Raw genomic sequence first — 13,514 nt, 5'->3', positions numbered from 1 at the left:
ATAATCCAAGTCTAACCTTTCCACCACAACGAGTGTAACTGTAAATGGATAAAAAGTACAACAGGTCATTGTTTAATAAATATAGAATGTAATTATTGACAAATTGCTGTGGTTTAAGAGGAATGAAACACTTGGGTGTTTTTTATTCAGTGCAGTAACTGTGACTCCGCCTCATGATATCGTGGCGTCGTTGATTATGTTCCAATAACAGCACCACATGGAGTGTTTTATTCTGCGTAACTGTTTATCAATTCATCATTAATGAAGCACTTATCACAACTAAATTCTAAACAACTCAGAAATCTGGAATAATATTGAGGGAAGTTGTGACCTCTGCCTGGTGAAGGTGTTGCTTGTGATTAGAAACAATTTCTTTTTTAAATGTTTGCAGATAACTTAGTGGTGGCGAAGTACACCTATAAACCGTGCCACGCTGACGACCTGGGCTTCGAGAAAGGCGAGAAGATGAAGATCATCGGAGAGTAAGTTGATCGTTAATACGCTCTATCCTGAGGAGATGGAGAGAGCAAAGAGGAACAAATCTGTCATTGATTTTTTTTCCTTCCTCTTCACTCTTCATCTCTGTTCATGTGAATAAACCAACAGCATCATCAATAGATCAGTGTTACGGTGATAAATATCTGATATTAATGCTTACAGTAAGCAACATATACTGTCCTCTATCCTGTGTACTGTGAGGATATGTACACCGTCCACTTTAATAGGAACACCTGCTCAGTCATGTGATTATCCAGTCGGCCAATCAGGTGGCAGAAGAGCAACGTATCAGGAGCTTCGGTTCATTTCACATCGAATATCAGTGTAAAAGACGAGGTCTTCTCCTGTCATAGCTCATTTGTATTGATGTTCGGCTCAACAGGGCTGTACAGAGTGGCTGTGATCCTCTCTCATCAACAAGACGCAGGTTTTCTGTCTCCAGCACAAAAAATCCAGATCAGCAGTTTCTGAAACACTCAGCTTGGCACATATGTTGATAGCACAGATAAAGATGACATTCTTCAGCATCATTCTGGTTTGGAAATTCATACCGAAGCTCTTGACAAGATCTGATGCACTTCACAGCTGCCACACATTCGATCAATTAGATAACAGCATGACAGAGCAGGTGTTCCTAATAATACGGCTGGAGAGGGTAATTTTTCAGGGAAATCATGTCTACTCGCGAGCTTAACAAAACAATGCAGAGACACCATTTTATCTCCCTTTAGGACTGTTCTGTCATGACCTACACATTTGTGTGCACAAGATAATTTTATTCACCCGTTAAACAGACACAAATACACAGAAATAAACTTACTAAAAAACATTACTTATTAATGGACCTTATTTATATATAATTATAGAAATTTTTATTATTTCTTTTAACTTCTTTAAATAATTTGCGGATGATTTTAGCACAGCAGATTACTTCTATCTCACATTTAAACATTTACTCATTTTAACAGCTAAAAATGTAATCTTTTTTTTTTTTTTGCAATATTCATAAAATATTTGTTATTTGAAATGTATTCATTTATTTATTTATTTATTTGCAATTTTTGGTGTAATGTTTGGATAAAATATCAAACAATAATATTTATTTAGATCTAAATATAATATATAAATATTTAAATATAAATATTTGCACATTATAAAATATTTTTTAAAAATTTTATGGCTAATTTTTTTGGTATGATCATGTTTAATGCTTTAAAAATTAAAATAATAATAATAATAATAATAATAATAATAATAATAATAATGCATATAAATATTTTTTTAAAAATTATAATTCTTTGGTATTTTTGGTATAGGGAAGCTTCACCAAAAATGATCTAAAAATATAATAATATTTGTAACAACAGAAGACAGTGCAGCTTTGTCCACAGTTTCCATCTTAATGCCTAATAAACATTCATGTACTGATGATAAATTGTCACTTATAGAATGCTGCTGAAATTGTAAGGATAAAAATAGTTGTTTCCGTGGTAACAGAACATTCGACTTTGCTTAAACAGATGATTAATGCCTTTTTTTCCGAGGCCTCCTGTGTCTCTGGAAACTGCATTACGCTGCAGTGTATTAATGATAACGACATGAGAAGCTGTGTGGAGTCTAACAAATTAGCACTGAATATAAAAATGGAATTATTTTTGTTTTCATTTCAGGGATGATCCTGAATGGTACATGGCCGAGTCTCTGATGACGGGACAGAGGGGTTACGTGCCACGCAACTTTGTGGCAAAACTCAACAGCATGGAGACCGAACCGTACGTCAAGCTCACACACACACACACACGCGCGCACACACACACATCCAACAGCTATTGTGTGCAAAAAGGCAATAAGCCTAAGCTCATGAGTGAAAACAAAAACCCGCTACCACAACTCACAGCGTCTCAGAGAATCAAACTTTAAACAGACAACGAACAGAAACATAAAGTTTACAAACTAAACCTCATCACCTTTATCCTCTACAGCGTCTCTGTGCTTTAATGTACTAGTTTGTCTATGAGAAAAAATCAGTAGTAACGTCAATCAGAAACCATAAAATAAAATAAAATAAAATAAAATAAAATAAAATAAAATAAAATAAAATAAAATAAAATAAAATAAAATAATAACTGTAGGAGAGGAAGGGAATTGGTCAGAAATCTGTCTAACAGATCAGAAAAATAATCCAAAAGCTGTTCAAACCACACTAGAAGCAGTTCTACGGGAGACAGCTGAAGTTATTCAAGAATAGACTTAAATCTCATTCAGGCTTCAGATGAGAAATTCTATCATTTAGATTTTCCTTCTAAAAAAAAATTGTCCTCTTTTTGTTCTAAGGATATACAATCTTGTCCATTCAAATGCATTAACCAATAAGGTTAAAGCTCTGATCATCACTACACATATTAGTATATTTTTATATTTTCTATGTATATAAACAGATTGGCCATAACATTCTGAGCAGTGACCGGTGAAGTGAATAAGACTGATGATCTCCTCGTCATGGCACCTGTTAGTGGGTGGGATATATTAGGCAGCAAGTCAACATTTTGTCCTCAAAGTTGATGTTAGAAGCAGGAAAAATGGACAAGTGTAAGGATTTGAGCGAGTTTGATGAAGGGCCAAATTGTGATGGCTAGACCACTGGATCAGAGCATCTCCAAAACTGCAGCTCTTGTGGGGTGTTCCCGGTCTGCAGTGGTCAGTATCTATCAAAAGTGGTCCAAGGAAGGAACAGTGGTGACCCGGTGACAGGGTCATGGGGGGTCAAGGCTCATTGATGCACATGGGGAGAGAAGGCCGGACCGTGTGATCCGATCCAACAGACGAGCTACTGTTGCTCAAATTGCTGAAGAATCAATTTAATGCTGGTTCTGATAGAAAGGTGTCAGAATACACAGTGCAGGACGGGTCAGGGCTGTTTTGGCAAAAAAAAAAAGGGGACTGACACAATATTAGGCAGGTGGTCATAATGTTATGATCGGTGTATTATTCATATCTATTTTCCCTTTGCTACGGTACAGAACGCTCTATTTTGTTCTTAGTGTGACTATATTCTACTTTTATTACATTTTTATAAAACTTTTTAGAATTTTTATTCTACTTTTCGTTTATGTTGTAAGTACACTTTAAATTAAATTCAATTTAAAAAAAAAAATAAAGTACTAAAAGATATTTAGCAGAATATATATCAGCCTGGAAACTGATTGGATTCTCATAAAATTCTAATATTTTACAAAAATAAACTAGTTTATCGTCCCGTTTGATTCATGCTGTCACTCAGATGATTTCAGATGGTCTCTAAAGAGCAGAGCATGACTGGTAGACACAAGAGGAAACACGTCTCGAGAGAAAACAGACTCATAAAGTAACCCGTGTGGTGCGATTAGTCATTATTCAATCCACCATACAAGTGTAGAAATGTGTAAGAGTGTGTAGAAGTGTGTGTTGTGGTTGAGTCCTGAGATGAGCAACGGGACAGTGTTCATGACAGGAAGCAGGAAGTGTCAGGTCGTTCAGGTCATTTTGGGTTAGTTCTACTATTAGAAAAGAAAAGACACGACATCATGCAGAGGAGGACAGAAAGCAGAGGTGACTGCAGGGGCGAGTGAGGAAATACCTCAGAAATACCCCCTTAATGTCATCATGACAGTGTCAGAAGCCTCCGCTCCCTCACCGATCACACAGACCATAATGTGGGAAAGGAGCAGTGGAGGAGGAAGGAAACCACACTGAGATTAAACAGATAAATATATATATCGAGTGAGAGAGTGAGAGGGTGAGAGACCTCCAGCTTCATATCCACTCTGAAAATGGAATGGTTCCACAGAGAACCCAAAACTCTCACTTCCTTCACATACGGAACATATGATTCAGTTCTTTATATAGATGTGTTTTGAAGAGAAAGGTTCACTGACTCCAAATTAGATGGTTCCTTTTAGAATATTATTATTATTATTATTATTATTATTATTATTATTATTATTATTATTATTATTATTTCATGCAAATTTAGACAGGAAAATACATCATGGAATCACCATTTGATTTGAATTATTTCACAACTTTTTCTTTCTTCTTTTCTTTTTCTTTCTTTCTTTCTTTCTTTCTTTCTTTCTTTCTCATCTTTCCTATCTTTTATCTTCTTCTCCTTTCTTTCTCTTTGTCATAATTTAATTCTTTTTATTTATATATATATATATTATTAGATATTTTATTTATTATTTTAAATGTTTGCTTTCTTTCTGTTTTTCCCTCTTCCTATCAGTTTTTATTTGTCATCGTTTCTGTTGTTCCCTCTTTTTTTATTCAATTTTTTTTCTTTTTCATTTTTAAAATGTGGCTTCATTTTTGTTGTTTTCTTTCTTTCTTTTTTGCTTTCTTTCTTTCTTTCTTTCTTTCTTTCTTTCTTTCTTTCTTTCTCTTTTGCTCGCATGCTTATTTTCTTACAAACTCCTTTCTTCTTTTTCTTCTTGTTCTTCTTTACAAATCTATACAGAAAACTCAGTAAATTCAAACGCAGTATAAATTTATTTCAATAAAAACATCATCAGTGTGTTGTGATCAAACTGTCTGTAGTTTCGATCCCAGTGAAGCTCCTCCCTCTGATCGAAGTGTTTCGTCTTTTCGGTTTGATTTTTTTTTTTTTTTTTTGAGGGGTGGGGGGTTGGGGCTAGGGGTCTTCTCAGGGTTCCATATAGAACCCTAAAGAACCCGTTTTTTGTATAAGTGTATGATTGTGTTGTTGTTGTTGTTGTTCCAGCTGGTTTTTTAAGAATCTCTCCCGAAACGACGCCATGAGGCAACTGCTGGCTCCCGGCAACACACAGGGCTCCTTCCTGATCAGAGAGAGCGAGACCACACCAGGTAACGACAACAACATCAAACACGACACACTTCCTGCTGAAGTCATCAGTGACGTGAGCGAACGGTGACATTTAACGGATCGATGAGGAAGCGCTATAACCTGCAGACCCGGTTACTCACAATGCAAACATGCAAAACATCACACTGAAGAAAAAATAATATCTTGTGCAACAGGCATTGGAGGCTGATCGGCATCTCTAAATTGTCTGTAGTGTGTGTGTGAGATTGTGCCCTGACCAGTTTGTCCCCCGCCTCATGCCCCGAGTCCTCTATGTAAGATTGAGTATAAAAAGCCTGAGAGTGTAAGAGCGTGAATGTTCCTCTGCTTCACAGGAAGCTTCTCTCTCTCTGTGCGAGATCTGGACCACAATCAAGGTGACGTCATCAAGCACTACAGAATCCGCAACCTGGACGCCGGCGGCTTCTACATCACCAGCAAGATCGCCTTCACCTCCCTGTCTGAGCTGGTCAAGCATTACTCACGTACGTACAACCAACACTGGACACTGAACATTTAATAAGACTGTATCATCCTGTAAAATGCACCTGGGGTATGCCTATGGCATGATATGACACGACTATGACACGTGTATGACAAGCCTATTACACACCTATGACACATCTATGACATGCCTATAACATGTGAATGATACGTCTACAACATGCCCATGACATGCCTATGACACAACTTTGCCAGTCCTTTGACCTGCCTATGACGTGCCAGTCTATGACAAGCTTATGATATGCTTATGATCTGCCAGTAACATAAATATGCCTATGACCTGCTTATGACACGCAATCAACGTATGCTTATGATGTGACACGCCTATAATATGTGTATGACATGCGTAAGACACATCTCTGACGTGCCTGACACGTGATATGCCTACAACATGTCTATGACATGCCTGACATATCAACGATACATTTACAAATTGTACATGACAATCTTATCATACGCCGATGACCTTCCTATGAAACACCTATGACGTACCTTTGCAATCTAATCATATGCCTATGATCTGCCTATGACATGTTTATGACATGCGTATGGCCTTCTTATGACCTGCTTATGACACGCCTATGATCTGCCTGTGACACGCCTATGATATGCATTCAACATACCTATGGCATGCTTATGCTCAGTAATATGCCTATGATTTTCCTGTGACATGCCAATGAAATATTTATGACATGGATTTGACATGCCTGTCAGTGATAAAACCTAAAACACACCTGTGTCATGCCAATGACACATTAATGTCATTTGTCAACTGTTTCTACACTACAACATCTCATTGGTGATGACTTTCCTGTAACAGCATGACACGAGTGTCTTATCCCTCACATATACAGTACATGAGCAGGTTATGAACTTCACTACACGTCTCCTCTCTAGAGGAAAATGCAGGTAACTGTCTATCTGCTACAGTAACGATCTACTTTCACTGAATGATCTCAGGAACTTTTACAGAGAAGAAATAAATCCTCCTGAAGATTTAAAGCCAGACGTTTCGACTTTTTTAACTGACACACACCACATCGCTCGCTTTAAGACACAAAAACACACTACAAACCTACACACCATGCATTTATAAGAAAACATCGTTTGCCCTGAAAGCTGTACTTTTGAGTCGCAGTGTGTTGGGGTTGGGGGCCACGATGTCACTCTCACCCCTTTACACACGTGTATAACGGAATAATTGGTGCAGCTCGAGCTAGATGAGCTACAAGTCATCAAAGAACTGAAACACTTGGCTTGGTTTCCGTCAGCGTGTGGCTTTAAACCTGTACACTGAAAGCTGTGTATCATTTCCTTACTGATCAAAGAGATCTCATTGTTCAACCCCTGGTATTGTTCTCTCGCTCATTCTCTTCCTCCTTCTCTCTCTCTCTCTCTCTCTCTCTCTCTCTCTGTTTCTTTCTCTCTGTGCAGGAGATTCAGACGGCTTGTGCACACGTCTGGTGAAACCGTGCCAGACGCGAATGCCACAGAAACCGTGGTGGCAGGATGAGTGGGAGATTTCGCGTGAGTCACTCAAGCTGGAGAGACGACTGGGTCAGGGCCAGTTTGGAGAAGTCTGGATGGGTGGGTATTGATTGTGTTTAAACACACACACACACATCTGGACCACCATTTTGTTTCTATCACAGTTCCTCACAGCAACTGGGTAATTGTCACTTATTAAAGAAAAACACAAGATTTCAGAATCTTTACAGTTACATTTAATGTTCTGTAATGAACGATCGCAAAATCTAGCCCGGCTAGTTAGCATCATCAGGTACATGGGAGTTTGCTAGCATCATATACGTTTCTCCATGCGTTGGAGACACTGCATTCAGGATCAAATCTACATCCAGCTCCAGACCTTTACCAGCATCTCCATCTTGGATAGGTTTATTCCAGTTCTGCTCCATGCTAACATTTTCAGGAGCAATGTTACACTCAGTAAAAGTAAAAGAATCCACCATGTTTTCCCTTCGGAACACAGTGAGATGGGGGTGGAGCGAAGGGGAAAGGGGGCGTGGCTATATCATTAGATGAGCAGTTTTCCTATAGAGGTTTCCCAGACTCTAAGAATGGTTCCATACAGAACCTAAATTGGCTCTAATGTTTGCTTCATATACACCCTTAAAAATAATGATGGTGGAAGAACTAAAAGTGGTGTCATAGACAGAACCATTTTTGGTTCCCCTAAGAACTTTAAAAGAAAACTATTTAAGAACCTTTATTTGTAAGAGTGTATGGATCCGGAAATGGTCCTTTATACAGATGCATTTCGAAGGGTTCAGTGAAAAGAACCTAGGTTCTCTGAATCCAACTTGAATGGTTCTTTTTAGATGATGATGATGATGATGATTATTATTATTATTATTTATAAATGTATACAAAAAACACAGCAAATTCAAACACAGTATAAATTTATTCCAACAGAAATAACATCACTGTGTTGTGATTAGTTTTGTTCCCAGTGAAACTCCTCCCTCTGATCTAAGAGTTTTATAGTTTCGATTATTTCAGAAATGAACACATCATAAACACATCGTTTCAAAACATCTACACAGAGAGGAAACTCCAAAAATAATGGCACCCAGGTCACCTTTCCCATTCTTTACAAATAAACATGGTTTTGATAGAAAAGCTTCATCGCTCTTCAAGGGATCTAATATACACCTGTCAGGTATAACACTGTGAGCAGTGTCAGATGAATTAGTGAATAAGACTGAGTATCTCCTCATCATGGCACCTGTTAGTGGGTGGGATATATTAGACAGTAAGTCAACATTTTGTCCTCAAAGTTGATGTTAGAAGCAGGAAAAATGGACAAGTGTAAGGATTTGAGCGAGTTTGATGAAGGGCCAAATTGTGATGTCTAGACCACTGGATCAGAGCATCTCCAAAACTGCAGCTCTTGTGGGGTGTTCCCGGTCTGCAGTGGTCAGTATCTATCAAAAGTGGTCCAAGGCTCATTGATGCACGTGGGGAGCGAAGGCTGGCCCGTGTGATCCGATCCAAACTTCAGGGATCTAGTGGAGTCCATGGGTCAGGGCTGTTTTGGCAGCAAAACAAGGATCAACACAATATTAGCAAGGGGGTCATAATTTTATGCCTGATCAGTGTATAAAGGTTCTATTGTCTAAGTACAGAACCCCAGGTTCTATATAGAACCCCAAGGAACCTCTTTTTTTTAAAGAGAGTATTCTATATATTTTTTCCGTGTGCAAGTAGGAGAGAAATCGACTGTTGCGCCTTTAAGAAATTGGTCTGAAGATTTTAACTCTGTTCTTATCAAGTCGTGTCTTGTTTAGTTCCATTGATGTCCATTTCCCTGTAACCTTCCCGGCAGCTGTACACAACACGAAGCGGCTCGGGTTTAAATTTCACAGAGACCCGCTCTTCGAGGTTGGGCTGCGTTCAGTGGAGCCGCTTCACCAAACACTGCTGAATGAACGAGTCGTGAACTCGATGAATCAGACATTCGTCTCTGCCGTGTTTGTTTAAACACCTCTCTGAATTTGCGGCTAATGTTCAGGAATCAACATGAATCTCCGTCTCGGAGTTAAACCCTTTTTTGGAATCGAATGAATAAGCGACAGATGTGAGCAGACGTGTCTTAACCTGACCTATGAGTAATTGGAGTAAATCTCCCTTGATGCTCTGAATAAGGATCGCCACACCTGGGAAACCAGAGGCCATTTTTTCTATTTAACAGCAGGATTTTTTTTAATCCTATCAGTCAGTTGCACATGATAAGAATGTCTTTACATACAAATCATCCTTTACTTTCACCTCACACTGTCGGGAATTAGTTAGTTCAGTCTGATTTATCAGATCAACAGGAAACTAGCATTTCATGTGTTATTTGTTGTGCTTGACTAGCATCTCATAGCATCATTAATTTGCTCATTTTACTAATTTTTGCTGTAAATAGAAGCAGGAAATATTAATGTAATCATAAAACATATTTCCTAATGCGTGTGTAGCATCATAGCAAACAATTTACAAGAGTCATTTTGTCCACATTTGTTTGTTTATGCCCCAGATTTAGTACCCCACTGCTCACAACTGCACATCAGTTCAAAAGGACAGCATTACTTGCATACTTGTTAATTTATTTACACTACCAGTCAAAAGTTTGGACACACCATTTAATTCAATGTTTTAGCCTCAGAAATCACCAATTAACAGCACCTCAGATTAGAGGCGTTATGAAGGCTTTACAGAGCATCAGTAGCAGACATAACTCAATATCAACTGTTCAAAGGACATTATTGTGGATTTCGGCCGCCTTCAGCATGGTTTTACAATGTAGAAGGAAATAAACATCAGGAAAGACCATGGAATTAGAAGGTGTGTCCAAACTTTTGACTGGTAGTGTATCACGTTGTAATCAGCAGACTTGTGGATCTCATCTGTAGAAATTTAATTCACACTCATGTTATGTTCCAGCAAGAAGTGGACGTTAGCGTGAACGCTACCCAGCGCATAGTGTAAAAGCTAGTTGAGTGATTCACATCCATGAGCTTTGTGTGTTCAGTGAAGCTTCACACGTCACTGACGTGACCCACGTGTCAGACACCTGCCCGTGAAATAGCTGCCGCATCATCCACATTACCCACTTAAGCTAGATTACCAAGACGCATCAAGCTTGCTGATCTCAGGGAAGTGAAGGAAATCTAAGCAAAATTCTTCTGAATGACTGGAAATTAAAACCTAGGCTAAGGAAATGTTTTGGGTTAGCTAAGTTTTAAAGCTAATTTCCGTTACTATATAAGACTAATTAATAAAAATAAATGATATCATCAGTATGAAACTAAACCCAGGGGGCTGAAAGCTTAAAATTACTCAGCAACGCATGAGACGCCTTCAAACATCGAGAATAAAGAGTCATTTCTTTATAGAAATATCTTTAACACTTCAGAGTCCATGAATAATCCTGCACTAATACCTGAATTAACAACTACTTCAATCTGAGTCATGCTAACTGTGTTAGTAAGTGTTAGTTCATTGGTTAATGTGCTAATTAGCACGTCGTGTTAAACTCCATCAGAACACAGTATTAGAAAGTACAGGAATGAAAGGTGCGTTATATTCAGTAATTTGCCGTAAACAGCTACGTACACCAGCATCATATTAGCATCATTTTGCATCACTCTTCATCCCTTCCTCTACAAATCCTTTAGCGTGAAATGAACACAGTGTCATAGACCTGTTTATCTATTAATGCTTAATACCAGGGTTCTGTACGGTTGTTCATTAATCCTCGAGACTCTTATTCTAAAGCGTTAGCCGTAAGTTTTCAAATTTCCTCCTATCTATATTCCTGGAGATTTGATAAACATATTGTGACTTAAATTTACTTCTCTCTCCCCACTCAGGATTGTACAATAATAACCGGAGAGTGGCTATTAAGAGTCTGAAACCGGGCACCATGTCCATCAGCGCCTTCCTGGCCGAGGCTAACCTGATGAAGAACCTGCAGCACCTGCGACTCGTGCGCCTCTTCGCCGTGGTCACACAGGAACCCATCTACATCGTCACTGAGTACATGGAGAACGGTGAGAGAGAGAGCTCATTTTTGGCTAACTTTGTTAATTTCTTAATGCTAATCTAAATGAGTGAACTTTTCTGGCTAATATAGATTAGCGAAAAGTATCATTCTACCAGTACACATGATCTCAGGACACTGACCAGGACGTTAGTGACTAGCAAAAGCTAGCAAAATTGATCAGGTTAGTAAAGTCTGGAAGCTAATTTCGGTTAGTGCATTTCAGTTAGTGGGAAAACTAGCATGCTAATATTTGTAAAGCTAGGTAGTAAGATTGAGCTTAGGAAATATTTTTGTATTAGAGCGACATTTTTGTGAGACTAACTGGAAAATTGAGTTTAGCAAAATTATTTTTAAAAAACTGTGAGAATCTAGTCTAGGTTAGCGATATGTATCAGGATAGTTCATGCTAACGTAGGGTAACAGGCTATTGTAAGGAAATTAAAAAAAAAAAAAAAAATCAGAATAACTCAGGGAAAATGTTGAATGTAAAGTAGAAAAATCTGTTACAGTGAACTGGAAAATAATCTGGTGTTAGCATAACTGATTAGAGCGTTAGCATGTGATGTTTATCGTGTCAACGTTATATCAACAACAGCTGCTTTAAATCACAAGCGCCCTGATAAAGTGTCCGTGCGATAAGATTCGGCTCCTGATTAGCGCCGCTAGCTTACTTTTGTTCTGTTTAGCTGAAACGTGTAGCAGCACGTACGTGTCTCCTGTCCCAGGTTTAAAAAGCTGAGTATTATCTGGACTTCCATCTGGATTTAACTTCTTCACACAGTTAGTTTTTTGTGTTTGTTTTTGTTTCAGAGTGCAAGAGATTAAGTCACACCATCCTCAACACGTCTCTTTCTTCTGTTTTTATAAGAACTCTTTTGTTAAACTGTTTTTTTTTAAACAGGAAGCTGTGGTGTTGTGTTAATTCCGTCACATCAGGTACATTTCCAGGACAGAGGCTGAGATTAGTGTGTAGAGCTGAGTGTATCAAAATCATGTGTTGTCCTGTGTGTTGATCAGGGAGATGTAATTGCAGTGTGTGTGTGTGTGTGTGTGTGTAAAAAAATCAGATTTTGAAAAAAAAGGTGTGTTAAGTGCTGTGTAAGGGTTTAATAGCTCACATGTCCTCTAGCTAAGGAAGGGCTCGAACCTGTACGCCTCGTGATCACTAAATCCCCTACACACCCTTACTCATAGCTTTCTCAGAGTGGATCAAATGAGATTTAAACTAAATCTTGTTTGTTTGTTTGTTTGTTTTTTACGATGATGAAGTAAACAGCCAGTATAACGCTTATATAAACTCCAGCTCTAATGTTTATGCTACTGATTCTGACAAAGCTTAGAGAAAGTCTCTCACTGGCATGTTACAAACGGATTTTGATCACTACAATGGAGTGTGAATTAGTAATGGCACCCTATGGGTTGTAGAAGCCTTGGCTTAGAGTCATTGTTATTTTATTTATTTATTTATTTTTATTTTTTTTATTTAAAGATTAATTAATTAATTAATGTATTTATTTATAAATTAATTTATTTGTTTATTTATTTAATCATTTATTTATTTATTTATTTTAATTTTATAATTATAAATAAATATATATTAAAATAACATAATATATATATAATATTTAATATAAATATATATTAAAATAACACAATATATATATATATATATATATATATATATATATATATATATATATATATATATATATATTGTGTAATGTCTCAAAACAAACTCTCACTCACAGCCCTACTTTTTCCTCTATTTCAATTTAATATACCAAAAAAAGTAGCTTGAACTTTAAATGAAAACCTTCCTGAAAACATACACACAAACTTTCAACTTTAATTGAACTGATACTGAAGACCCGTCTGTAACCGTTTAAATGACACGTCCCTGTGAATGAACTGTTGCTATGGAAACGATAAGGTATTAGAATGGGTGTGGGAAAACGTTATATATTTGATGATAATTCAGGCGTATTTAATGTTTACTGGATTTGACAAACATATATTTATATAGGAACATATTTTAGCAACCAGTGAACCCTTCCTCCCACACACTCCCCCACACACACACACATTCATCTAAACCAGAAT

At 37.5% G+C, this 13,514-nt stretch overlaps 1 protein-coding gene and 1 long non-coding RNA gene across 3 annotated transcripts in view; one reads left to right on the top strand and one right to left on the bottom strand.

Annotated features, from left to right (window-relative positions):
• Positions 1-13,514, top strand: part of lck (LCK proto-oncogene, Src family tyrosine kinase) — a 39,127-nt gene that overhangs the window by 12,665 nt on the left and 12,948 nt on the right. For both annotated transcript variants that reach the window (XM_058398539.1, XM_058398540.1), the window contains exons 4-9: positions 392-482; positions 2,169-2,270; positions 5,258-5,361; positions 5,695-5,844; positions 7,298-7,450; positions 11,242-11,421. In XM_058398539.1, coding sequence (XP_058254522.1) covers positions 392-482; positions 2,169-2,270; positions 5,258-5,361; positions 5,695-5,844; positions 7,298-7,450; positions 11,242-11,421 — 780 coding nt within the window. The remainder of the gene's footprint in view (positions 1-391; positions 483-2,168; positions 2,271-5,257; positions 5,362-5,694; positions 5,845-7,297; positions 7,451-11,241; positions 11,422-13,514) is intronic.
• The window catches only part of LOC131359046 (uncharacterized), a 32,084-nt gene that overhangs the window by 15,630 nt on the left and 2,940 nt on the right, over positions 1-13,514 (bottom strand). The window lies entirely within an intron of this gene.

The sequence above is a fragment of the Hemibagrus wyckioides genome, linkage group LG09 (assembly GCF_019097595.1).
Source record: "Hemibagrus wyckioides isolate EC202008001 linkage group LG09, SWU_Hwy_1.0, whole genome shotgun sequence".
Taxonomy (NCBI): Eukaryota; Metazoa; Chordata; class Actinopteri; order Siluriformes; family Bagridae; genus Hemibagrus; species Hemibagrus wyckioides.
The sequence above is the reverse complement of the archived record's forward strand: the minus strand, read 5'-3'. Positions and strand labels throughout refer to the sequence as shown.